At 49.9% G+C, this 27,931-nt stretch overlaps 1 protein-coding gene across 2 annotated transcripts in view; it reads left to right on the top strand.

The window, feature by feature from the left end:
• The first annotated feature begins 1,569 nt into the window (after positions 1-1,569).
• LOC140190098 (vacuolar fusion protein MON1 homolog B-like) overlaps positions 1,570-27,931 on the top strand; it is a 37,000-nt gene continuing 10,638 nt past the window's right edge. Inside the window, exons 1-5 of one of the 2 annotated variants that reach the window (XM_072246579.1) lie at positions 1,570-1,679; positions 10,807-10,943; positions 11,107-11,271; positions 15,526-15,828; positions 16,819-17,617. In XM_072246579.1, the coding sequence (XP_072102680.1) occupies positions 10,889-10,943; positions 11,107-11,271; positions 15,526-15,828; positions 16,819-17,617 (1,322 nt within the window). In that variant the 5' untranslated portion in view covers positions 1,570-1,679; positions 10,807-10,888. The remainder of the gene's footprint in view (positions 1,680-10,806; positions 10,944-11,106; positions 11,272-15,525; positions 15,829-16,818; positions 17,618-27,931) is intronic. The other variant, XM_072246580.1, reaches the window with a different exon arrangement.

The raw sequence follows: 27,931 nt of genomic DNA on the forward strand, positions 1-27,931 counted from the left end.
TTCCAGCTTCTTCTGTAACCGGGGTTCCAGGCTCTTTTTCCTCTCCTCCCCTTCTTTCGCCCACCTTTCTACCATTGACAAGACTGAAGTTGTGGGGTTAGCACGACAGGAGAGGGGCCGCACTCACCTGGAACTCCTGCGCGAAGCAGTTCTCCGTGCCATCCGCCTGCTCCAAAGCGTCCAGGTGCTGGAGGAACGCCCGCAGCCTCTCCTCCATGGCCAATGCGAGTTCGGGACTGCGCTCACTGCCGGCACATCTGGTGCCACCGCTCTCGGGGTCACTGCTCCCTGTATTCCCAAATACTCCGCCTGGTCCGTGCCCGCACCACGGATCTCCTCCCTCCCCCGCACAGCGGAACTCCTCTCTCCGTCCTGCCCGCACCACGGATCTCGGCCCCCCTCCCCTGCTCAGCAGGAGTATTTCCCTCTCCCCTTCTTCCTCACTCGCCCTCTCCCCGTTACCCGGTCACCCGCACCCCGTCACTCACTTCACCTAAACTCCCTCACCGTCCTCTGCCTCACTCCCTTTTCACCCCCTCCTTCTTCCCCCTCCTCTCACAAAACTCTCTACCTGTTGCGTTCTTCCCTTCCGTCTCTCAACAACTCTCTACCTGTCGCTCTCTCTCCCCTCCCTTCCACTAACCGTCTCCTTCTCTATTTACCTCCTCCCCGTCGCTCTCGTACTTGTTCACTTTCCCATTCAGTCTCTCAGTCCGCTGTCTGACTCCTACTCTCCAACCCTCGATTTCCTTTTCATCCCTCAGTCAGTCTCCTTTTCCCTATCCTACCTCCTTCTCTCCCTCTAATTCCCGCCTCCCTCTCCTTCCTTACCCTCTGTAGCTCACTGTCCTGTCGTTCTCTCTTTATTTTTCTCCCTTTATTTTTCCGTCTTTTTTCCTTCTCTCTCTTCAACCTTCGATCCCTCTTGCCTCTCACTCCGTTCGCCTCCCTTTTTCCTCTTTCCTCTCCCTTCGTCCCTCTCGCTGCTGTCTTCCACTTTTCCCTCTCTGAAACTTCGTATCTCTTTTCCGTTCTTTAACTTCCTCATTCACTTACTTTCCTTTCTCCTTCTCCTTCCCTTTCTCCTTTCACCTACCCCTTCTGAAGAAACTTTTCAACAATTTTTAATACCCCTGAGTTTAACACCGCCCACCTAACGCCTATTGGATGGAGATATATAGCCCATTTATTTATTGGATAATTTAACTGTCCATCAGACTCTTTTGCACCTGTCGCAGTGTTCCAGGCAACGCACACAACTACCCTCCTCAATTTACCATGAGTTTCAAGCCAAATCAATCAAACTATTCTCGAAATTATTGGTTAAAATATAGGCGGGACGTTTCATTTTCTCTTTTCATTACTGATGAATGTAGCTGTCAATTACATAAATTGCAATTTAATTGGCTAACATCTGAGCAGGGAAGAGGAAATCTCCGGTGATTGGTTTTGAGGTGAGAATGCCACTGTTTCATTGGTTTCCCTTCAGGAGCCCTCAAAGTATCCGCCTATCTAACGTGGATTGGTCGAGATTGTGAACGCAGCTGCAGTCTGAATGGTCAGTGGAACTGTCGATCAAAGCGAACGCGAGCCAGGGTTTGTGCGCAGGTGCGAAGCTAAGTGTCAACAACCGGGCCGGGCAGCGGGGGACAGGCCGAGGCTTGGGGCCTATTCCGGAGGTGAGTGGGACAGACAGTAGGTAGGGAGGGATGAGGGATGGAATAGAAGCGTCTGGGTAGGAGAGGAGGGATGGAATAGAGGCATGTAGGTAGGAGAGGAAGGGCAAGGATGGAGGAGGAGGGATGGAATAGAGGGGTGTGGGTAGGAGAGGGAGGAGTGGAGGGGTAGGGATGGAATAGGTGTGGGTAGGAGGGATGAGGGTGGAGGTGAGGGGTGTCGAGAGTGGGGAAATTGGGAAGGCGGAGGGATAGGAGTGGGGTTGAGAGAAAGTGGAGAGAGAGGAGCAGGGAAGGTCAGAGGGGAATTTCCTGTCCTGCTCCCTCCCTCCGGCTGAACCTGCTTGACCTGTCTGGTGAAGTGTCGCTTCGCGCACTAAGACACACAGAACCTGAATCTCCCCTCCGCCTGTGTGTGCGCACCGGCCGGGAAATCACAGCCAGAATGCGAAACCCGACCAGTAAATGCCAGTCAGTCAGCGGTCACAGAGAGAGGAAGTAGCTGCCACTTCTGTCTGGAGACCTTTCCCAGGTCACCAGACAGGAGTGTCGTCATGTTAACCACACCGAGTCCTCCGTCCCTCTCTCCGAACCCAACCCAGCCGCTTCTGACTGCGTGCTCTGAAGTCCTCGATGTGGAAGGTCAACTGGTCTCTCTTACCCACCCCCCACCCCCGACCCCCCGACCCCCCACGGGAGTCGTCTCACTGATTTGTCTGGCTCCCCCCGTGTACACCATTCCTATTTTCCTGTACTAGGGGGACCATCAGTCTCCCTGGTAATTAACTTAATGGAACACAAAACGCTGGAGGAACTCAGCTGGCCAGATGAAGGGTCTGTTTTCGTTTCCATGGACGCTGCCCGGCTTGCTGAGTTCCTCCAGCATTTTGTGTGCCTGTGTGTGTGTGTGGGGGGGGGCTTTGGATTTCCAGCAGACTTTCTCATGTTTGTGACCAGCTATCTTTGCCCAGCAGCCCCCCCCCCCCGCGATTTAACCCTAACCTAATCAGGGGACCACTCGTGATGACTAGTTAACCTACTAGCCAGTATGCCTTTGGAGTGTGGGAGGAAGCCCGGAGCACCCGGGGGTGGGGGGAGCACACAGCCAGGAATGAACTCCAATGCCCTGTGCCGTAATAGCGTCGCGCCTACTGCTACGTACGGAGGAAACCGGGGCACCAGGAGAAAACCCACACGGTGGCAGGGAGAACACACGAGCTCCTTCCGGATGGCGGAGGCATTGCACCCGCGTCCCTGGCTCCGTGATAGTGTCACGCTGGCCGTGCTGCCCCCTAGTGGAACGGCTGCCAGAGGATGCAGTTGAGGCAGGTACATTCGATACAGTTAACAGATTTGTGGGCAGGTAGATGGATGACGAGTTTATGGATGATGGCCTGGGTCCATGGCATAACAATGGTAGGGAATCCCTGGTCTAGAAAGGGATGGACCACCAAGTGCTGGGAATGAAGGTTCTTACAGAAAGAAGGCATGGGATGCAGGGGGACTTGCTCTGTGCATAGAGCATTGGTTCACCGATAAAAGGCAGAGGGTGGTAGTAAATGGAGAGCTCTCTGCAGGGAGGTTACTGACCAGTAACGTCTGTCCTGGGACCTCTGCTCTCTGTGATTTTTTTTATAAACGCCTTAGGGATGAAGAAATGGGAGGGTGGGTTAGTGAATTTGCGTTAGACACAAAAGTTGGCGGTGTTCTGAATGGTGTGGGGGGGGTTGCTGTAGGTTACAGCGGGACATTGGTAGGAAGCAGAGCTGGGCGGGCAAGTGGCAGATGGAGTTCAATCTGGAGAAGCGTGGAGCGATCCACTTTGATTTAGATTTAGATTTAGATTCAACTTTATTGTCATTGTGCGGAGTACAGATACAAAGCCAATGAAGTGCATTTAGCATCTGACCAGAAATGCAAAGAATAGTGTTATTTACAAAATAACTGCAAATAAAAAAAAGTGCTACTGCTTGGAAGGTCGAACTTGAAGGCAGAGTGCACCCGCCATAAATTAGTTGGGTTGGGGGTGGGGGCACTGAATTGAGTACCTCTGCTCTGTCCGCCGATAGCGGAATTTCCCGGTGGTCAACCATTTAAATTTCCATCCCCATTCCCGTTCTGACATGCCAGTCCATGGCCACCTCTTTCGCCAAGCCACAATGAGGCCAATCAGAGGAACTCTGAGGAGAGAGTGAGCAGTTTCAAGTTCCTGGGTGTCAAGATCTCTGAGGATCTAATCTGGTCCCAACATGTGGATGTGGTCATAAAGAAGGCAAGACAGCAGCTGTACTTCATTAGGAGTTTGAAGAGATTTGGCAGGTCAACAAATAGACTCAAAAGCTTCTATAGTTGTACCGTGGCGAGAATTCTGACAGGCTGCATCACTGTCTGATATGGAGGGGCTACTGCACAGAACAGAAGGAAGCTGCAGAGGATTGTAAATCTAGTCGGCGCCATCTTGGGTACTCGCCTACAAAGTACCCTGGACATCTTCAGGGAACAGCGTCTCAGAAAGGCAGCGTCCATTATTAAGAACCTCCAGCACCCAGGGCATGCCCTTTTCTCACTGTTACCATCAAGTAGGAGGTACAGAAGCCTGAAGGCACACACTCAGCGATTCAGATACAGCTTCTTCTGATTCCTAAATGGACATTGAACCCTTGGACACTACCTCACTTTTTTAATATACAGTATTTCTGTTTTTTGCACGTTTTAAAAATTTATTCAATATACATGTAATTGATTTTCTTTATTATTATTATTTTTATTTCATTTATTATTATTTTATCTATATTTATCACACTGAACTGCTGCTGCTAAGTTAACAAATTTCACATCACACGCCAGTGATAATAAACCTGATTCTGATTCCTTCCGGTAATTTTTTTTCTCTCCCCATGCCCTCTTCTATTACCCATTCTGGCCTCTTACCTCTTCCTCTCACTTGCTTAACACCTCCCCTCGATGCCCTTCCGCATTCCCTTTCTTTTATGGTCCACTGTCCTCTGCAGTCAGATTCCTTCTCCAGCCCTTAAGCTTTCCCACCTACCTGGCTTCACCTGTCACCTTCTAGCTAGCCTCCTTACCATCCCCCCCACAACCTTATTCTGTCATCTTCCCCCTTCCTTTCCGGTCCTGAAGAAGGGTCTCAGCCCGAAACGATGACTGCTTATTCATTTCCATGGATGCTGCCTGACCTGCTTGAGTTCCTCCAGAGTTTTGTGGCTGTTGCTCTGGACTTCCAGCATCTGCAGAATCTCTTATAGTGCCCAGGCAAGATTCTTCGTAGTGTGGAGGGAAAAGGGTCCACGTCCATACTGTAGATCTCTCAAAGTTGCTGCGAAGGTGGATGGCGTTGTTGAGAGGGCGTGTGGTGTGGTATCGTTCGTTAAGTCAGAGGATTGAGATCAAGAACCTCAATGTAATGTGGCAGCTCAATAAAACCCTGGTTAGACCACACTTGGAGCACCGTGTTTCTTTCTGGTCACCTCATTATAGGAAGGATGAGGAAGCTTTAGAGAGAGGATGCAGAGGAGATTTACCAGGATGCGGCCTGGATTAGAGAACGCGTCTCATGACGATGGGTGAGCGAGCTCGGGCTTTTCTCTCCGGAGCGAAGGAGGAGGAGAGGTGACATGATAGAGGTGCACACAACGTTAAGAGGCATAGATTGAGTGGACAACTAATACCATTTATTTTTCCCCAGGGTGGAAATGGGTAATAGAAGGCATAATTCTAGAGGTGATTGGAGGAAAGTATGGGGGGGGGGGTGTCACTTTTAAAAGGGAGTGATAGGTGCATGGAAGACGCTGTGAAGGGTGTTGGTAGAGGCCGACACACAGGGGACATTTAAAAGGCTGTAAAATAGGCACATGGATGGTAGGAAAATGGAGGGCTACATGAAGGGGAAGTGTAAGATGGAGCTCGGAGTAGGTTGCAATGTCAGCACAACATTGTGGGCCGAAGGGCCTGTGCTGAGCTGAGCTTGTCTGCGTCCTATGCCAGTAGAGTTCGTTTGAATGTACATCTTGGTCAGCATGGACACGGATGGGCCAAACAGCCTTTCTGCGTGCTCTGTGACCCTTGGTCTTTGTCCCCGCAAGGCGATGTTGGATCGACACACCGTTGGGTGTGGGAGGAAGTGGGTGGTGGATCTCTGGGACCCCGTGGGGGCTGGGTATTTGAAGAGGCGGAGAAAGTGTTTGGGGAGGCAGCGGTCGGGTAATCGAGGGTTGTGGGGAATCAGCAGGGAAAGAGATGAGATCTGGGTGTATCAGTGCTGGGGGGCGGGGGGAGGCTGGTGGTCTAATGTTGGGTTCTGTTCAGACCCCCCCCCACCCCACACACACACACACACACACACACACACACACACACACACACACACACACAGTCGCAGGGAGAACTTGCAAACTGCAGACCCGCACACGGGCACGCCCCCACACACCGACACACGTGCGCACTCACACTGAAGATCAGGATGGGACAGGGTCTCTGGAGCCTCAAGGCGTCGGCTCTTACCCATCCCGCCCCCCACCCTCGTGTCACGGACTTGGCTGATTGGACCTGCAGGCTTGGAGGCCATTCTGCCTCTGGTTGGGAGCGTGAATGGGGACAGGCCTGTGTGTATAGGCGTGGTTTCCATGTGTAATTATAACTGATGCACCGTGCAGGAGCCTGCATGCTTGCATGCTGTCTGCTGTTCTAATCCTGGCCACTCCTGTCCACTGTTCGCTGCCTGAATCAGTTCTGTGGCGGGGGGAGGTGTGATTGCAGGCACCGTTGCGAGCCACCTGTTTCTCCGCCGCTTTTTCGGGCTCGTTGTTATTAAAAGCAGCCTCTAACCCACACCGCCCGAGGCCCCGAAAAATCTGAGACCGTGTTAGCTTTCACACGTTGCGCTGAAGCGTTACAGGCAGGATGTGGAACCTTTGAGAGAGGACGAAATAGGTTAACCAAGATCAGGGGGTGGGGGGGAGAGGCGCGTAGTGGACAGCGAGGAAGACTGTATAAAGCCTCCAGCACAGTCTGCAGCAGATGGAGAAATGGTCAGAAAAATGTCAGACGGAATTTATTGCAGATGGGTGTGAGGTACTTGTCACACATTGGGAGGACAAACCAGGGTAGGACTTGCACAGTGAGTGGTAGGGCACTGCGGAGTACTGTAGAACAGGGGGGTCTAGGAATACAGGTCCATAATTCCTTAAAAGAAATGTCACAGATAGATGGGGTCGTAAAGAGAGCTTCTGGCACATAAATCACATCACCGAGTGCAGGAGTTGGGGTGTCGGACGCTGGAGAGGCCTAAGATGGAGTATTGTGTGCAGTGCCAGTCACCTACCTGCGGGAAAGATGTCAGTAAGCTCTAAAGAGTGCAGAGAAAATCTACAAGGGTGTTGCCGGGACTTGAGCTGAGTTTTCGGGAAAGATTGAACAGGTTAGGAGTTTATTACCTGGACTGTAGGAGAATGAGGGAGAGATTTGATAGTGGTATACAAAATTATGAGGGGTATAGATAGGGTAAATGAGAGCAGGTGTTTCCCACTGAGAGTGGGTGAATCTAGGGCTAGAGTTAATACCTTTAGAGCGAAACGTGAAATATTTAAGGAGAATACGAGGGGAAACTCCTTCATTTAAGGGATGGTGCGAGTGCCAGCACAAGTGGTGGATGCAGGTTCAACGGCAACATTCAGGCCGAGTTTGGTGTGTGGATGGCAGGGGTGCAGAGGGTTATAGTCCGGGTACATAGAACCAGGCAGAGGAATGGGCTGGCACAGACTAGATGGGCCAAGAGGCTTGCGTCTGTGTTGTAGTGCTCGCTTGACACCAAGGTGTTGCCTGGATTAGAGGGAATGAGTGAGCTACAAGGAGAGTGTGGACAAACGAGTTGTCTTCTGTGGGGTTTTGGAGGTGGTGGGGGGAGCTTGATAGAGGTTTATAAGATTTGAGAGGTCTAGATGGACAATGGTTTTAACTCCCAGTGTTGAAATGTCTAATACCGGAGGGCAGGCTTGGAAGGTGGGGTGGGGGGGAAGGGGGAATATTTCAAATAAGGTGTGTGGGGCAAGTTTTTTTTACACAGTGTAGTGGTGAGCCCAGAATGTGCTGTCAGGTGGTGGTGGGGACAGGTGTGAGAGAGGAATTCGGGAGGCTCTGAGTAAATGCCTGGCATTGAAGGGTATAGAAATTGTTGGCAGAAGGGGCTAGTAATCAAATGCCCAATGAAATTAATTTAATTAGTCGGGTGAATCATTGTGTGCTGAAGGGCCTGCTTGTGCGCTGTACAGCTACCGGGCAGGAGGCGGGGGAGAAATCTCTCTAAGGTACAGTTGGTGCAGAGACCCGGGTTCAATTCTGATCTCCAACACTCCAGGTCTGTGTGTATGTGTTATGTCTGTGAATGTGTGTATGTGAGTGCATGTTTGTGTATGTGTTATGTCTGTGAATGTGTGTATGTGTTATGTCTGAATGTGTGTATGTATATGTGAGTGTATGTATGTGTATGTGTTTGTGAATGTGTGTGCTATATATATGTGTGGTGTTGGCGTGTGGCCAAGTAGTTAAGGCGCTCGTCTAGTGATTTAAAGGTTGTGAGTTCGAGCCTTGGCTGAGGCAGCGTGTGTGTCCTTGAGCAAGGCACTTAATCACACATTGCTCTGCAACGACACCGGTGCCAAGCTGTATGGGTCCTAGTGGACAACATCGGTGGCGTGGAGAGGGGAGACTTGCAGCATGGGCAACTGCCGGTCTTCCATACAACCTTGCCCAGGCCTGTGCCCTGGAAACCTTCCAAGGCGCAAATCCATGGTCTCATGAGACTAACACAGAAACATACACAGATATGTATATCATGCCTGTGTGTGTACGTGACTGCCACTGGGCGTGTTTCTGTCTGTGTGCGTGCAGTCCACACATTCTACCTTTGAGTTAATCGTGTGGGTGAGGGGGAGAATCTGGGTGGGGTAGTCGATGGGTGAATTGTTTGGGTTGGGGGGAGGATCTGGGTGGGGTAGTCGATGGGTGAATCGTGTGGGTTGGGGGGAGAATCTGGGTGGGGTAGTCGATGGGTGAATCGTGTTGGTGAGGGGCGAGGATCTGGGTGGGGTAGTCAATGGGTGAATCGTGTGGGTTGGGGGGAAAATCTGGGTGGGGTAGTCAATGGGTGAATCATGTGGGTTGGGGGAAAATCTGGGTGGGGTAGTCGATGGGTGAATTGCTTGGGTTGGGTAGGGTAGTCGATGGGTGAATTGTGTGGGTGAGGGGAGATAATCTGGGTGGGGTAGTCGATGGGTGAATCGTGTGGGTGAGGGGCGAGAATCTGGGTGGGGTAGCCGATGGGAATGTGGGACAGATGAAAAGTGATGAGTGTAATCGGGTGGTTGAAGGATGGCATAATTCGATGGGCAAAAGGGTCTGTTTCTGTGACTAAAACTGACCAGTGGATTTGCCCGTGGGCACGAGCGATGCACCAGGGCTTGGAGAGGGCGCGCTTGTGTCTGTGGTCTCGTGGCGCTGGGTCACTGGATTAGCATGGACAACAGCCAGGGCGAACATTCTGGATAAGCTCCCACTACCTATTAACTGTTCTCAGCGGCGTCTGTCACAAATAGTCTCTGACAACCAAGGCCAGCTCTTGCCCTTCATGTGTGGCTTAGCTGCAAAGCCCGGCAGAGCCATTCCTATTGACAGGAGAAGGGGCAAAGGCAGACGGGGCTCGTCAACCTCGGCAGCTCATATAAGAGAAGGGAAACTCTGATCTCAAACCTCCGCTGCCTTCCCTCTCATGGGAAAGGCTTTGGGAGTAAACCGGAAAGAAAAGTCTGGAGCAGGAGTTCCTAAGGCAGTCCTGCACTGAATTCAGCAGCGACTGGCATCTCCTGTACCAAACTGTCGGTCTTGGCTGTTCCTTTGGGTTCATCAGCCGGGTGGAGAGGGGGATCCTGCTGCGTGGGCAGCAGCTTGCTCTCCATATCGTACTGCCCTGGCTTGCATACCACGTGGACAGCTGAGATGAAACATCCATGGTCGACCCTAACCAACAGAGGCCCTCATTTACAGCTCACGCCTGACGATGGGGTGGACAATGAGGAGGCCTTGGGTTCATTGCCTGGACTGCTAATACTTGTCAACAAATTTTTTTCAAAAGTGTTGCTTCCTTAGAATTTTTTTTGTTTATGATAGGCCACTTGAAGCTGAACACAAATATAATTTCAGACTGCTTGTATCATGTGGGAATTTGGAGAAACAAGAAATTAACTTTTATTGAATATAATGTATTTAACTGCATAACGCTTTGCAATAGTTCAACTAAGCTAAAAATGTTTTGCTGATGATTTTTGTTTGTACTCCATGTCTGAGGCTTCACGCTTAAGTGTCCAACAATAATCAGCCAGCATTGATGGATTCCGGTTGCCCTGTTAACTGCAACGTCCCGGTGAAACCTTTCACCGTGCTCGTCACTGACAGCGACAAGAATTGCAGGAGAAAAGTCTAAATGGGAATGCAGAAAATGAATCTTTCGTGACATGTTGTCCCTCACGGTTTTGTGTGCTTGAATCATGTTGTCAATCAGTTGCATGTAGTTTGGTGCTCTGTAGCTGCCAAGAAAACTTTGAACACCCTTCATGCGATTTTCTCAAGTCCCACTAGAAGTTCTTTGAATTGCCTGTCACTAATGACTTGTTTGATTTGTGGATCAACAAAAATGCCTTCCTCAATCTTGGCATCAGTTATTCTGACTTGAATTATGAATTGAAATAATATAGGTGATTTAAATACAAGGTGGAAATTTTATGGGTGATTTTCTTGATCAGCAGCCCAAAGTCCATAAGATGTACCCAAAAGTATTCAAAAGCAAAATCTTGTTGTCCAGTGTTATTGGCATCTTCCTCTGTGGGACTGATGCGGGGCTCGAACTCACAACCTGCCTCAGGGTCTAGTGGCTAATGGAGCACGTGACCGCTCTATGTGCGGTCTAGTACCATGGTGTTTGGCTTGGTGCTTTACTGCGCAAAGCGCCCGATATAACAGGGTTCAATTCCCACCGCTATCTGCAGAGGGGTCAGGGCGGGCAATGGGACATCGCGGCAAGGTGACCCCATTACTGATCTGACACTTGTTTCTCTTCCAGCCACACCGCCCGCTCCCTCTCCATCCACTGCGGAGAGTCTCTCACCGACGATGTGGTTCCAAGCGCCAATCCCGGACTCCAGATGAACTCCAGCACAAGGGAGCCATGTGAGAGGGAGCGCTCCTCCCCTCCCCCAGGTAAAACCATCGGGATGACACCCTCTTCACAGCCGTAGATCTGAATTCGATTTTATACATACACACACACACACACACACACACACACACACACACACACACACACACACACACACACACAGCGCCACCACGCTACTTTAATCGAGTGTCCCTCTCCCTCCAGGATGCTCCCCCAATGGCTCGGGGGCAGAGCTGGCAAAGAAAGAGGCAGAGATGGAGGAGCCCCTGCCCACATCTGGGACCCCTCCTGATCATGGAGGGCAAGAGGGAACGCCCACTGCGGGTGAGTTTCACCGGACTTGGGAGCGTGGGGCAGGGAGTGGTGTAGGTAAGTTCCTCTCTGCTCGTCCCCCAAACTGGGCCCATTTTGTGGAGCTTGTCCCGTCCTGTTTCCAGCAACCCCCCCCCCCCCCCGCCGGCCGCTGGAGGCAGAATTGGGATAGTGTGGACGGACTGATGGACTGTCACAGACAAGCTGGGCCAAAGGGCCTACTTCTGCAAGACAGGGTGGTGGTTACACCTTGGGCAGCTAAACCAGGGCTGGACTTGCGCTGTGAACGGCTGTGCCCCGGGGAGTGGTGCAGATCAAAGGGACACGGGGGTACAGGTACACGGTCCCCTGAAAGTGACAGCGCAGGTGGGCAGGGCGATGAAAAAGGCACTCATTACGCTGGGCCTCATCGGTCAGGCCACTGATTGCAGGAGTTGGGACGTTATGTTACCGCTGTACAAGGTATTGGTGAGGCCGCAGTTGGAGTATTGTGTTCAGTTCTGATCGCCCTGCTGTAAGAAGGATGTCATTAAGCTGGAAAGAATGCAGAGGAGGTTTTCAAGGATGTTGCCAGGACTCGAGGGACTGAGTTTCTGAGTGAGGTTGGACAGCCTGAGGCTATTCACTGGAGACGGAGGGATAACCATACAGGGGTGTATAAAATCACGAGGGGTGTAGATAGGGTGAATGCGCAACATCCTTTAGAGGAGTCTAAAACCAGAGGGCACAAGTTAAGGTGAGAGGTGAGAGATTTAAGGGGGGATAGTGGGGATATGAAACAAGATGGTGATAGAGGCTGGTACAATAACGTTTAAAGGCACGGATAGAAAATAAATCGGGAAGGTTTAAACTTGCAGGGCTTCCCAACCTTTTTTACGCCATGAACCAATACCGTTAAGCAAGGGGTGCATGGATCCCAGGTTGGGAACCCCTGGAGTGATAGGGACCGAACACAGGCACATGATGCTGAATCTGCCCACCCTGCCTTTAATGCTGGTTCTTGTCAGAGGAGGCACCCTGTGCGTTATCTGCCGTGTCGTATGACACGGGCGATCACGGTCTTTCCATAACCACGATTGCTCTTGGCAAATTTTTCTACAGAAGCCGTTCGCCATTGTTGATGTCCGTTGGTGACGGGGAGAGCTTTACCCGGGATGGAACTGACTGAGTCCCACCACTGTCTGTAGCCTCTTGTGTTCCTGTGTGTTAGAGTTTCTACACTAGGCCGTGTCTACCTGGTAAAATGGGAGGTGATCGTGCTTTAGATATGGAATCTAATACATTTCTAATATTAGGAAAGGCATAAATATGGGAGAAAAGTTTTTGCCCCGGGGTAAAAATCTCAAATATTAAGGGACATGGGCTGAAAAATGGCAGATAGAATTTAAGGTAGGGAAGTGTGAGGTTCTGCGCTCTGGTGGGACCACAGGGCAGGTCTGACACGGTGAATGAAAAAGGGCATTGAGGAGTGTGGTAGAACGAAGGAGTCTGGCAATACAGTTCCATAATTCGTTGAAAGTGGCGTCACAGGTAGATAGAGTTTGGCACATTGGCTTCAGAAATCAAATTATTGAGTGTGGAGATGGGATGTTGTATAAGACGCTGGTGAGGCCTAATTTGGAGTATTGTCTGCAGTTTTGGTCACCTACCTACAGGAAAGATGTAAACAAGGCTGAAAGGATACGGTGAAAATTTACAAGGATATTGCCAGGTCTGGAGGACCCAAGTTATAAGGAAAGATTGAATAGTTTAGGACTTTATTCCTTGGGACGTAGAAGATTAAGAAGCAATTTGATAGAGGCTTACAAAATTATGGGGGGTATAGATAGGGTAACTGAGGTTGGGTGGAATGACAACCAGAGGTCATGAGTTAAGGGTGAAAGGTGACCACGAGGGGAAACTTCTTTACCTAGAGGGCGGTGAGAGAGTGGAGCGAGCTTGCTTTCAGCATTGAGGAGAAGTTTGGACAGGTACATGGATGGGAGGCGTATGGAGGGATTATGGTCCTGGTGCAGGTTGATGGGAGTAGGCAGTTAAAATAGTTTTGGCACAGACTGGATGTGCCAAGAGGCCTGTTTCTGTGCTGTGCCTGTCTCTCACTCTTATGTATTTAAGGTGAGAGGGGGGAACATTCAAAGGAGATGTGTGGGGCAAGTTTATTTTTACACAGAGAAAGGTGGGTGCCTGAAAAGTGTTGCCAGGTGTGGTGGTAGAGCCAGTTCCAATAGAGGTGTTTAAGAAACACTCACAACACGCTGGAGGGACACAGCAGGTCGGGCAGCATCCGTGGAAACGATCAGTCGGCGTTTTGGGCCGGAGCCCTTCGTCAGGGCTGAAGAGGGAGGGGCAGAGGCCCTATAAAGAAGGTGAGGGGAGTGTGGGAAGGAGAAGGCTGGTAGGTACCAGGTGAAAAACCAGTAAGGGGAAAGATAAAGGGGTGGGGCACAGGAAGCAGGCAGGAAAGGTGAAGGAGGAATAGGGGAATAGGGGTAGTAGAAAGAGGTGGAACCATGAGGGAGGTTTTCACCTGGAACCTACCAGCCTTCTCCTTCCCACCCTCCCCCCCCCCCCCCACCTTCTTTATAGGGCCTCTGCCCCTTCCCTCCACAGTCCTGACGAAGGGTTCCGGCCCGAAACGTTGACCGTTCATTTCCACGGATGCTGCCCGACCTGCTGAGTTCCTCCAGTGTGTTGTGAGTGTTGCTTTGACCCCAGCATCTGCAGAGTATTTTGTGTTTCCGAGGTGTTTAAGAAGCTGTTAGACAGACACACGAATAGGTTTTAAGGTGAGGCGGGGGAAAGCTGATGAGATTTTCTTTTATACAGAGAGAGGCGGATGCCTGGAGCGTGCTGCCGGGAGTGGTGCTGGTGAGGCAGAGACGATAGAGGCTGTTGGACCGACACACTGACAGACAGCTAAAGGAGGGATATGGACCAGTGTAGGCATAAGGTCTTTAGTTTAATTCGGCATTGTGTTCAGCATAGACAGGATGGGCCGAAGGGCTTGTTCCTATGCTGTAATGTTCTATGGTCTATGTTCTGTCTCTGCCACCCTCTGCCCTGTGATTCCAAAAGCAAGCAGGCCGGAGGGGGGTGTTAATTAGCTCCACCCGCCCCTACCCCACCTCCAACCACTTCTTTTCCAGCCCTGATGAAGGGTCTCGGCCCAAAACATCAACTGTTTATTCCCCTCCATAGATGCTGCCTGACCCGCTGAGTTTCTGCAGCGTTTTGTGTGGGTAGTGGCTCCATATGTCACTACCACAGGGCTTGACGACCCTGCCTCACACAAGTCCCGGGCCCAGCTGGCTCCGGCTGACAATACCCGGTATGAGCCCCTATCCAGGGTTACAGATCCCACTGCCTTGTGGGTATCTTCGGGAGAAGAGAAGGCTGAGGAGTAAACCCTACACAAATCCGGAGTGGAGCCCCTAAGGTGGTTGGATGACGTATCACGTCACCTCCCGGCGGCTCCTGCAGCCAAGCTGATGCCAAATGTACTGCTCCGCATTCCTTTGGACCACATCCGCGAGGCCGAGGGGGGGATCTTGATGTCTGGGCAGCCCAGGATTTTCATATTCATCACCCAGGTCTGCGCCCCGGAGAACCGGGCGCATCCATTGTCTACTTAGACGGAGCCGTGCTGGTCATGATGATTGTGTGTGTTGGACGAGCTTGGGCTGTTTTCTCTGGGTGGGATAGAAGTTTGAAAAATTGATGAGAGGCGTAAATAGTGTAGACAGGTGGGATCTTTTTCTCCCCCAGGGTACCTGGGAACTTGCAACTTCGACTTCTAGAGAGCATGCATTTAAGGGGAGGGGTTTTAAAGGAGATGTGCAGGGCAGGTTTTGTTGCACAGAGAGTGGTGGGTGGCTGGAGTGTGTTGTTAGGGGTGGTGGACACAGATACAATAGACGTGTTTCAAAGGCTCTTAGACAGATACGTGAATGTGCGGAGAAGACAGGGGCACCAAATACCAGAGGGCAGAGGTCTCTCGAAAGCTGTTTTTGTCAACGCAGAGAGTGGTGGATGTTCAGAATGGGCTGCCGGGGAAGCTGGTGGAGGCAGACATGGTAGCAACATTTAAAAGGGATTTCAACATATGAATAGGTGGGAGATGGAAGGAGAGGCCACCGTAGTTCAACTTGACATCAAAGGCTGAAGGACGCGTTCTGGTGCTGTACTGTTCTGTTTGTGGAGGGGGGATTGGCTGAGACGAACAGGGTGTTGTTGGGCATGTTGTTGGAGTAATTCCATTTGGACGGTCCCAGTACTAGACTGGCACTGACGGGCATCTCCTTCCCTCTGCAGACGCTGCCCCCCTGAGCCCACCAGCTGGCGAGGGCGAGGACGAGGAGGCGGAGGAGCTCTCCGAGCTGCTGGCGGGGGAGAGGGAGCCCTCGGCCGCGCACGCCCCTCCCAAGCGGGACGAGGACATCATGGCGGACGCCTGGCGCGCCCACCGCAAGCACGTCTTCGTCCTGAGCGAGGCGGGCAAGCCTATCTACTCCCGCTACGGCAACGAGGAGGCCCTCTCCTCCACCATGGGCGTGATGATGGCCCTCGTCTCTTTCGTGCAGGCCGGGAATAACCTCATCCGCTCCATCCAGGCAGGTAGGAGCGGCCTTGAGGGGAGGGGGTCACGGGCGGGGCTCTGATCCAGGCATTTGGGAAGTTAATACCTTCAGTAGCCGCTTTATTAGTTACAGAAGTGGAACCTGGTATGGTCATCTAACGCTGTAGCCCATTCACTAGCGTTCACCCTTTTGTGTGTTCAGAGATGCACACTCTGTCATAACACATGGTTATTTGAGTTACTGTCACCTTCCTGTCAGCTTGAACCAGTCTGGCCATTCTCCTCTGACCTCCCTCATTAACAAGGCGTTTTTGCCGACAGATCTGCCGCTCACCTGATGTCTGTTGTTTTTCACACCCCATTCGCTGGAAACTCCAGAGGCTGCTGTGTGCAAAAATCCCAGCACTTTCTGAGTTACTCGAACCATCACAATCATTCCACGGACAAAGTCACGAAGATCACTTTTCTTCCCCCATTCTGATGTTTGGTCTGAACAACTGAACCTCTTGACCATGTCGGCATGCTCTTATGCGTCGAGTTGCTGCCATGTGATTGGCTGATCAGATATTTGCATTAACAAACAGATGTACCTGATAAAGTGAGCACTTGGTGTATATAGAATAACAGATCCCCGGAAGTGGGTTCAGACTAGCATCTAATCCTGGGGTTTGGGCGTTTATATATAGAATAACAGATCTCCAGGAGTGGGTTACAGGCTGAGATCTAACCTAGGGGTTTTGGGTGGGGGTTTATATAGAATAACAGATCTCCAGGAGTGGGTTACAGGCTGAGATCTAATTTCTTCCTATCCCTTCCTCTCCCTTCCCCACACCCCTCCCCCTACCTTTGGCCCATCCTCCTCCTGCACCCCACCTTTCTTCCCACCACCCTCTCCCTTGCCTTTACCTATTCCTTGCCTCCCCCTCCCCTTCCTTGCCCATTCATCTCCCTCCCCCTTCCACATCTCCTCACCTCCTCATCCTTTATTTCCTATCCCTCTTCCCCCTCCTCCCATCCCAACCTGCCAGATGACTACCAGGTGGTGTTCAGCCAGGAGGGGCCGCTGGTGCTGGTGTGCGTGTCGCGGGGCCGCCAGTCGGAGCGGCAGCTGCGCCGGGAGCTGCTCTACGTCTACCAGCAGATCCTCAGCATGCTGACCCGGGCCACGCTCACCCGCGTCTTCCGCCGCAAGCAGAGCTTCGACCTGCGCCGCCTGCTCGCCGGCTCCGAGAAGATCCTGGACGGCCTGCTGCGGAGGCTGGAGCGTGAGCCGGGCCCGCTGCTGGGCGCCGTCCGCTGCCTGACCCTGGCTGCACCCCTGCGCGAGGCCGCTGGGCAGCTCCTGCGGCGGGCTGCCGCCCCCAACCTGGTCTTCTCCATCCTGGTGGCGGGCGGCAGCCTGGTCACCATCGTGCAGGAGAGGGTGGTGATCGAGGAGGCCCGGTTGGACCCGGCCGACCTGCAGCTCCTCTTCAACCTCCTGGCCGCCTCCAGCTCCTTCCAGGCGGGCGAGGTGTGGGCGCCCATCTGCCTGCCCCGCCTGTGCCCGGACGGCTACCTCTACGCCTACGTCTCGTACCTGGACCCGCCCGCCTGCCGCCTCTGCCTCCTGCTCCTCTCCACCGACCGCGATGCCTTCTACGCCGCCGCTGCTTGCAAGCGCCGCATCGAGGAAGGCTTGCGGGCCCAGGGTCTGCTGCGGGCTATCGGCGAGGCCCTTGGGGACGGCGGAGGCGTGTCCCCACCCGGGATCGCTGACCTATGGCACTTCATGTACAAGCCACTGGACGTCCCGGAGAACCATCGGCAGCTCACCCAGTATGCCAGGTAAGGGCCTGGGAATGGGCTGTAGGAAAGTGGGGTAGGGAGTGAAGGAGGAGGTGGGGAGAGGTGAGGAAGTGTGGATGATGATGCAAATGGTCCATATCCCCCTCCATTTACTGCCCATCCAACTGCTGGTCTTTCTCTTTTGGGAGTGCTCACATTTCTCTAGCCTCGCTTGCCTCGGTCCTGATTGGCTACTCCTTCAGTTGACCTTTGAATTCTATTGGCTGCCATTTCCCTGGCTCTGCGTCGACGGTGCCTATTTCGACATGTTTTTTACAGAGTTATCCGAGGGCAACCACGCTTCTAAAAGTTCTCGTGCCTGCTATGTGTTTGCCTGCGCCAGAACCTCTGCGGTGCCCCGGTTAAAGTGGAGTCCTTCTCGGTCACCGTGTACCGAGATCGGCGACAGTGGATTGTGTCTCCGTGCCGGCAGTCTGTGCCTCCCGTGGACGGGGTGAGAGTTGGCGTCCTGTCTGGCCGGTGTAGTTCTTGTTGTAGCCTCTGCAGGTGGTCTTGTATAGCACAGTGCTTTTGTCAGTTGTCTTGAGGGCTTGGATGGGTTGGGAGAGTGGGCAATGAAGTGCCAGATGGAGTACAGTATTGGGGGAGTGTAGGATTTATGCACTGATGTAGGGAGAATAAAAATTATCTTCTAAACCAGGGATTTCCGACCTGGGGTCCACGGACCCCTCGCTTCATGGTACTGGTCTGTGGTCCTTCGAGATGATCACAACCTCGTCGTGGTTTGGAGGCTTGCATGTCTCAATGGCCTGGAGAGCTCTGTTGGCTGGAGTCTGGGCCTCGTGCTTTAGCTCTTGGTAGGGTCACCCATGCCAAACAGGTCAAAGGGTAGAGGCCAGACTGTGATCCACCAGTCCTCCAGGTTCGGGGGTTCAGCTCAGGGCCAACAACTCTGACTGGTAAAACAAAATTATTACGGAAACAGCAATGAAGAATCCTTCTATATCTGAGTGACACGGTATTCCTGAGTCTCCTCCTGGGACTTACATAACTGACAGTAGTGGAAAACCAAGAGGAAGTGAGTGACATGATGAAGGAAACCCTGAACACCACCAGAGCTGGAGGACCTTCATTGCTGCCCTAAATGCTGGTGGTGTAACAGGCAGGAAGTATAAAAAAGGGTTGGGAGCCCCTGATCTAAACCGAGAGTGAATTCAGAAATCAGAGGTGGAGAGGAACTTGGGAGCCCTCGTGCAGGACTCCCCAAAGGTTAACTTGCAAGATGATAAGGGAGTTAGTGTTCATTTTGAGAGAACTAGAATATAAAAGCAAGGATGTAGTGCTGAAACTTAATAAGGCACTGGTCAGAATACATTTGGAGGATTGTGAGCAGTTTTGTGCCCCTTGTCGAAGAAAGGATGTACTGGCATTGTAGAGGTTCCAGAGGAGGTTCATGAGAATGATCCCAGGAATGAAAGGGTTAACTTATGAGGAGCTCTGATGGCTCTGGGCCTGAACTCACTGGAATTCAGAAGAATGAGTATGAGATCTCATTGAAACCTTTTGAATGTTGAAAGGCCTCGATAGAGTGAGAACATGGAGATGATGTTTTCTCTTGTTAAGGGAGTCTAGGACCAGAGGGCACAGCCTCGGAACAGAAGGATATCCCTTTAGAACAGAGATGAGGAGTTTCTTTAGGCAGAGGGTGGTGAATCTGCGGAATTCATTGCTGCAATGGCTGTGGAGGCAAAGTAATTGAGTATGTTGAAAGAGGAGGTTGATAGGCTCTTGGTTAGTAGGGTTGTCAAAAGGCTGCGGGGAGAAGGCAGGAGATTGGGGTTGAGTGGGATCATCAGAATCAGGTTAAATATCACCGGCATATGTCACAAATTTGTTATACGCCAGCAATACATAAAAAAACTACATTACAGTAAGAAGTGTATATACGTTTATTAGAAAAGTTAAATTAAATAAGTAATGCTAAGAGAGGAAAAGAAGTAGGAAAATTGTTCGTGGATTCAATGTCCATTCAGAAATCGGATGGCAGGGGGGAAGAAGCTGTTCCTGAATCGTTGAGTCTATGCCTTTAGGCTCCTGTACCTCCTTCCTGACGGTAATAAATTGGCCGCGATGGAATAGTGGAGCAGACTCGATGGGCCAAATGGCCTAATTCTGCTCCTGTGTCTTATGGTCGATTGATCTTAAATGCCAGAGGAACCCAGCAGGTCAATCAGCACCTAGGAGGGGAATAAGCGATTTCTGGCCAAGACCATTCATCAGGAAGAGTCTGGAGGATCCATTTCAATCTCTGGTTTAAGAGGCTCTTAAATGTCTCTATTGTATCTGCCTCCACCACCACCCCGGCACACATTCCGTGTATCCGCCACTCTCTGTAAAGAGACTTGCTCCACACATCTCCCTTTGAACTTGCCTCTCTCATATGAAGTGCACACTGTCTGATACCCTGGAGAAAAGGTACTGGCTGGCTGTTTCCTGTTCCATGTGTGCCTCTCCTAATCTTATGAACTTCCATCAGGTTTCCCCTCATCTTTCGTCGCTCCAAAGAAAACAGTCCAAGTTCATCCAACCTCTCCTAGTAGCTCTAATCTAGGCAGCATCCTGGTGAATCTCTTCTGCGTCCCCTCTCCAGAGCCCCCACACCCTTCCCGTTAAGGGGTGACCAGAACTGCACGCAGTACTCTGAGTGCCGCCACATCAAAGTTTTATACGGCTGACTCCTGTACCCGTACCTGCAAGGGGACTACTGTGCACGCTTCCCATTTGTGCATCAGGATCACCCCGCACGGTTCCCGTCTCGGCATCAGAAATACCGTGCGCAGTTCCAGTCTCTGGGGTAGAGGCTGTCCCTGAGCCTGGTGGTTTGGGCTTTTGTATCTCCTGCCCGATGGGAGAAGAGAGAAGGGAGAATATCCAGGGTGGGGTAGTATCTTTGAATGTTCTGGCTGCTTTAGATTAGATTATGAGGACAAGCAGTCCTCTTTTATTGTCATTTAGAAATGCATGCATTAAGAAATGATACAATATTCCTCCGGTGTGATATCACAGAAACACAGGACAGACCAAGACTGAAAAACTGACAAAAACCACATAATTATAACAAATAGTTACAACAGTGCGAGCAATACCGTAACTTGATGAAGAACAGGCCGTGAGCACGGTAAAAAAGTTCAAAGTCTCTTGAGAGTCCTACATCTCACACAGACGGGAGAAGGAAGAAAACTCTCCCTGCCATACCTGACCACAGCGACTCTGAGTCGTCCAAAAACTTCGAGCTCCGACACCGAGCACCGAGCACCATCTCTGCTGAACGCTTCGACCTCAACCCTGGTCACCAGCAGCAGGCAAAGCCAAGGATTTTGGGGCCTTCCCTCTGGAAACTCTCGATCGCACAGTAGCAGCGGCAGCGAACTGGGCATTTCAGAAGTTAATCCAGATGTTCCTCCGTGCTCTCGCGGCTAATCCAGATGTTCCTCCGTGCTCAAATCATAATTGTGCACGGCATCCTACTTACAAATACGATATCATTTGCTGAGGATGTTCTACGAGTCTGTGGTGGCCAGTGCTATCATGTTTGCTGTTGTGTGCTGGGGCAGCAGGCTGAGGGTAGCAGACACCAACAGAATCAACAAACTCATTCGTAAGGCCAGTGATGTTGTGGGAATGGAACTGGACTCTCTCACAGTGGTGTCTGAAAAGAGGATGCTGTCTAAGTTGCATGCCATCTTGGACAATGTCTCCCATCCACTACATAATGTACTGGTTGGGCACAGGAGTACATTCAGCCAGAGACTCATTCCACCGAGATGCAACACAGAGCATCATAGGAAGTCATTCCTGCCTGTGGCCATCAAACTTTACAACTCCTCCCTTGGAGAGTCAGACACCCTGAGCCAATAGGCTGGTCCTGGACTTATTTCATAATTTACATATTACTATTTAACTATTTATGGTTTTATTACTATTTATTATTGATGGTGCAACTGTAACAAAAACCAATTTCCCCCGAGATCAATAAAGTATGACTATGACTACTATTTCACTGGAGAGGCAGCCGGAAGTTATAGACTGATCCATAGAGAGGAGACTGGTTTTTGGGATGTGCTGAGTTGTGTCCCCAACTCTGGGGTTTCTTGCAGTCGTGGGTAGAGTGGTTGCCAAGCCGAGCTGTGATCCATCCAGATAGGATGCTTGCTATGGTGCATCGATAAAAATTGGTGCAGATCGACGGGGATGTGCTGAACTTTTTTTAACCTCCTGAAGAAGTAGAGGACTTGGTGAGCATTCTTGGCCATGGCCTCTATGGAGTTGGATCAGGACAGGCTGACACCAAGGAACTTGAAGGTCTCAATCCTCTCGACCTCAGCATCGTTGATGTAGACATCATTGAGTGCTCCACCACTCCCATCCCCCCAAAATCCTCCTCATTTTCTGCTACTTGTCTATTTAGAAACATAGAAACATAGAAAATAGGTGCAGGAGTAGGCCATTCGGCCCTGCGAGCCTGCACCGCCATTTATTATGATCATGGCTGATCATCCAACTCAGAACCCCGCCCCAGCCTTCCCTCCATACCCCCTGACCCCCATAGCCACAAGGGCCATATCTAACGCCCTCTTAAATATAGCCAATGAACTGGCCTCAACTGTTTCCTGTGGCAGAGAATTCCACAGATTCACCACTCTCTGTGTGAAGTAGTTTTTACTGATCTCGGTCCTAAAAGGCTTCCCCTCTATCCTCAAACTGTGGCCCCTCGTTCTGGACTTCCCCAACATCGGGAACAATCTTCCTACATCTAGCCTGTCCAATCCCTTTAGGATCTTATACGTTTCAATCAGATCCCCCCTCAATCTTCTAAATTCCAATGAGTACAAGCCCAGTTCATCCAGTCTTTCATCATATGAAAGTTCTGCCATCCCAGGAATCAATCTGGTGAACCTTCTTTGTACTCCCTCTATGGCAAGGGTGTCTTTCCTCAGATTAGGGGACCAAAACTGCACACAATACTCCAGGTGTGGTCTCACCAAGGCCTTGTACAACTGCAGTAGTACCTCCCTGCTCCTGTACTCGAATCCTCTCGCTATAAATGCCAGCATACCATTCGCCTTTTTCACCGCCTGCTGTACCTGCATGCCCACTTTCAATGACTGGTGTATAATGACACCCAGGTCTCGTTGCACCTCCCCTTTTCCTAATCGGCCACCATTCAGATAATAATCTGTTTTCCTATTTTTGCCACCAAAGTGGATAACTTCACATTTATCCACATTAAATTGCATCTGCCATGAAGTTGCCCACTCACCCAACCTATCCAAGTCACCCTGCATCCTCTTAGCATCCTCCTCACAGCTAACACTGCCACCCAGCTTCGTGTCATCCGCAAACTTGGAGATGCTGCATTTAATTCCCTCATCCAAGTCATTAATATATATTGTAAACAACTGGAGTCCCAGCACTGAGCCTTGCGGTACCCCACTAGTCACCGCCTGCCATTCTGAAAAGGTCCCGTTTATTCCCACTCTTTGCTTCCTGTCTGCTAACCAACTCTCCACCCACACCAATACCTTACCCCCAATACCGTGTGCTTTAAGTTTGCACACTAATCTCCTGTGTGGGACCTTGTCAAAAGCCTTCTGAAAATCCAAATATACCACATCCACTGGTTCTCCCCTATCCACTCTACTAGTTACATCCTCAAAAGATTCTATGAGATTCGTCAGACATGATTTTCCTTTCACAAATCCATGCTGACTTTGTCCGATCATTTCACCGCTTTCCAAATGTCCTGTTATCACATCCTTGATAACTGACTCCAGCAGTTTCCCCACCACCGACGTTAGGCTGACCGGTCTATAATTCCCCGGTTTCTCTCTCCCTCCTTTTTTAAAAAGTGGAGTTACATTAGCCACCCTCCAATCCTCAGGAACTAGTCCAGAATCTAACGAGTTTTGAAAAATTATCACTAATGCATCCACTATTTCTTGGGCTACTTCCTTAAGCACCCTGCGATGCAGACCATCTGGCCCTGGGGATTTATCTGCCTTCAATCCCTTCAATTTACCTAACACCACTTCCCTACTAACATGTATTTCGCTCAGTTCCTCCATCTCACTGGACCCTCTGTCCCCTACTATTTCTGGAAGATTATTTATGTCCTCCCTGGTGAAGACAGAACCAAAGTAATTATTCAATTGGTCTGCCATGTCCTTGCTTCCCATAATCAATTCACCTGTTTCTGTCTGCAGGGGACCTACATTTGTCTTTACCAGTCTTTTCCTTTTTACATATCTATAGAAGCTTTTACAGTCCGTTTTTATGTTCCCTGCCAGTTTTCTCTCATAATCTTTTTTCCCCTTCCTAATTAAGCCCTTTGTCCTCCTCTGCTGAACTCTGAATTTCTCCCAGTCCTCAGGTGAGCCACTTTCTCTGGCTAATTTGTATGCTTCTTCTTTGGAATTGATACTATCCCTAATTTCTCTTGTCATCCACGGGTGCACTACCTTCCTTGATTTATTCTTTTGCCAAACTGGGATGAACAATTGTTGTAGTTCATCCATGCAACCTTTAAATGCTTGCCATTGCATATCCACCATCAATCCTTTAAGTGTCATTTGCCACTTACTGTTAATACTGTTTTTCTATTACTGTCTTGTTTTTATCTACCACTTTATTTAATTGCCTGAGAGGAAGTCAAACAGAGTTTCATTGTACCTTATGTTGTGGAATTGACAGTACCATGGGAAGATGGTGTCGAAGAAGCTTATGAGAGGAAAAAGACCGAGTACTCTGAACTGGCAAATGAAGCTGCCCAGAATGGCTGGAAGACCAAGATTTTCCCTGTAGAAGTGGGATGCAGGGGATTCGTTGTTACATCTACGACCAGTCTGTTGAAGAAGATGGGGGTGAGGGGGTCACTCCCTCCAACAAGCAATCAAGTCCTTGTCAAATGCAGCAGAAGAAAGCAGCAATTGTATTTGGACTAAAAGGAAAGACAACAACTGGGCTGCAAGATGAAGACAGGAGGGTATGGAACTGAGGGGGGTGTATCTGGGACGCCAGGTAGCACCGTTGAGCCCTCTGGAGACGTCGTGGGCTTATCAACGAAACAGCAAAGGAGGAGAGTGCCCACCTGATGACCCCGATGGCATACCTACCCTCCCTCCTTGTCACCACTCCAAACCCACTGCCAACATCGAGAGTGCCGACTTACCATAGGGATTGAAACATCAAGTCCTAGTAGCTCTGCTGTGTAATGACAATAAAGATCATTCAATTCAATTCAATTCAATTTCAAAAATCACTGACTAGCTCTTTTGTTTTGCTGACACTGTGGGAAAGTTTGTTGTCATGACACCACATCACTGGTCATTCCATCTCCTTCCTGTACTCTGACTCATTGCTATTTGAGATACGGCCACAGCGGTGGCGGTGGTGTTGTCTGCAAACTTGCAGTTGGCAGAATTTGGCCACGCAATCGTAAGTGTGCAAGGAGTAGAGGAGGTGATGGGACAAAACTTTTGCTGAGTGCCAGTGCCAAGGATAATTGTGGCGTGCTGCCTATTCTTACCGATCGTGGTCTAATGGTGTCACTGCCTGCTGGTTGTTACCGACGGCGGTCTGTTAGATTAGATTAGATCATGAGGACACACAGTCCTCTTTTATTGTCATTTAGTAATGCATGCATTAAGAAATGATACAATATTCCTCCGGTGTGATATCACAGAAACATAGGACAGACCAAGACTGAAAACCTGACAAAAACCACATAATTATAACATCTAGTTACAACAGTGCAAGCAATACCATAACTTGATGAAGAACAGGCCATGGGCACGGTAAAAAAAAAAGTTCAAAGTCTCTCGAAAGTTCCACATCTCACGCAGACGGAAGAAGGAAGAAAACTCTTCCTGCCATGCCCGACCACAGTCCGACTCTGAGTCGTCCGAGAACTTCGAGCTCCGATCAGCCCTCCGACACCGAGTACCGAGCACCATCTCTGCCGAACACTTCGACCCCGGCAACAGGCAATAGGCAAAGCAGAGGATCTGGGGCCTTCCCCTCCGGAGATTCTCAATCGCACAGTAGCAGCAGCAGCGAACCGGGCATTTCAGAAGTTTCTCCAGATGTTCCTCCGTACTTCTCACGTCTGTCTCCATCAAATCAGAATTGTGCACGGCATCCTACTTACAAATACAATATCATTTCACCGGAGAGCTGCGTGCGCTGCATCGCGCCATCATCTTCTCCTCCCGCCTGTGTTGGCGTCACCGTCTATCGTTACTGATTGTGGTCAGTTGGCGTCGCTATTGTTGGCCACTATTAGCCGCGGCCTGTTGGTCAGGAAGTTGAGAATCGAGTTGCAGAGAGAGAGGCTCAGTCCCAGATCGAGGAATTTGTGACCAGTTTGCTTGGTAGTGGAATGCTTAGATCAGGGTTGGCGAACCTATGGTACCTGTGCCCAAGATGGCACGTGCAAAACCTTTGTTGGCACGCAGCATATTGTTGTTACTGCTTAATAAATGACTTCTACAACATGAGAGTGATGAGATGTTTTCCCAGGAATCATCTCATGGTAGCTCAGTGTCAGCTAGACCGTTGCAAGAACACGTGATGCTGGATGTTAAACGTTTTGAAATCCTTTTAGACCTGGCGTACGTGTTAGTATTTGGATCGTAACGAGCTACAATAACGATACTACTTATAAATTGTTTGTTAATTGTCTTTTTAAAATATAAGTTTTGAACTGGCTTTCTAAAATGGTTCATTTATTTCAATCAGGCTCTGTTATACATTTAGACATTACATTCATTTGTCTAATGAGGAGAGGTTGAGTGAGATGGGGCTTTTCTCTTTGGAGTGAAGGAGGATCAAAGTTTCAAAGTAAATTTTTTTCAGAGTACATATACAGTTGCATGAAAAAGTATGTGAACCCTTTGCAATTACCTGGTTTTGTGCATTAATTACTCATATAAAGTGTGGTCTGATCTTCACAATAATAGACAAACACAATCTGCCTAAACTAATAACACACAAACAATTGTACTTTTCATGTCTTTATTGAGCACATTGTTAAATCATTCACAGTCCAGGCTGGAGAAAGTATTTAGAACCTCCTTCAGCAGCAATAACCTTCACCAAACTTTTCCTGTAGCTTGCTGATCAGACTTGCACAATGGCAAGAAGGAATTTTAGACCATTCCTCCATTTAAAAAAAACTGTTTCAGTTCATCAATATTTCTGGGCAACCTCACATGAACAGCCCTCTTCAGGTCACGCCACAGCATCTCAATTGGGTTCAGGTCTGGACTCTGACTTGGCCATTCCAAAACACGCATTTTCTTTTTAAACCATTCTGTTGTTGATATCGTCTTGTGTTCTCAATCATTGTCTTGTCGCATCATCCAACTTCTATTAAACTTCAGGTAACAGACCACTACCCTGACATTCTCCTATAAAATGTCTTGAAACTATTTTGACTTGATTGTGCCCTCAGTGATTGTAAGCCGTCCAGGCCCTGAGGCAGCAAGGCAGCCCCAAACCCCGATGCTCCTTCCACCCTGCTTCATAGTTGGGATGAGGTTTTGGTGTTGACTTGCAATACGCTTTGAACTCTAAACATAGCAATGTGTATTTCTGTCAAAAAGTTCAACTTTTGTCTCATTTTTCCACAAAACATTGTCTCAAAAGCATTGTGGGATAGGCAGGTGGTCTTTTTGCAAACTTGAGATATGTAGCAATTTTTTTTTTTGCAGAGCAGTGGTTTCCTTCCATGAACACCATTCTTGTTTCAATGTTTTTCTTATCGAAGACATATGAACAGAGACTTCAGCAAGTCCTAGAGGCTTCTGCAGGTCTTTTGCTGTTACCCTTGGGTTCTTTTTCACCTCCTTCAGTACTGCACGTTGTGCTCCGCTCTTGGTGTGATCTTTGCAGGACACCCACTCCTAGAGAGAGTACTGAGTAGACAATTTCTCTTACTGTGGACTGATGAACAGTCAGGTCTTTAGAAATGCTTTTGAAGCCTTTTCCAGCTTCATGCATCTCTACAATTTTTCTTCTAAGGTCCTCTGACAGCTGTTTTGATTGAGGCATGGTGCACGTAAACAGATCTTTCTTGAGAACAGCAGGCTCTGTCAGTAACCTGACTGTGTGTATTTTTTTTATAGAGCAGGGCACCTCTACACCCCACACCTCCAATCTCATCTCATTGATTGGAACACCTAACTGCAAATAGCTTTTACAGAAGGCATTATCCCAGAGGTTCACATACGTTTTTGAACCTAGACTGTGATTGATTAGATCGTGTACTCAGTATCGATGAGAAGTGGCATAAAT

Source organism: Mobula birostris, chromosome 29 (assembly GCF_030028105.1).
Source record: "Mobula birostris isolate sMobBir1 chromosome 29, sMobBir1.hap1, whole genome shotgun sequence".
Taxonomy (NCBI): Eukaryota; Metazoa; Chordata; class Chondrichthyes; order Myliobatiformes; family Myliobatidae; genus Mobula; species Mobula birostris.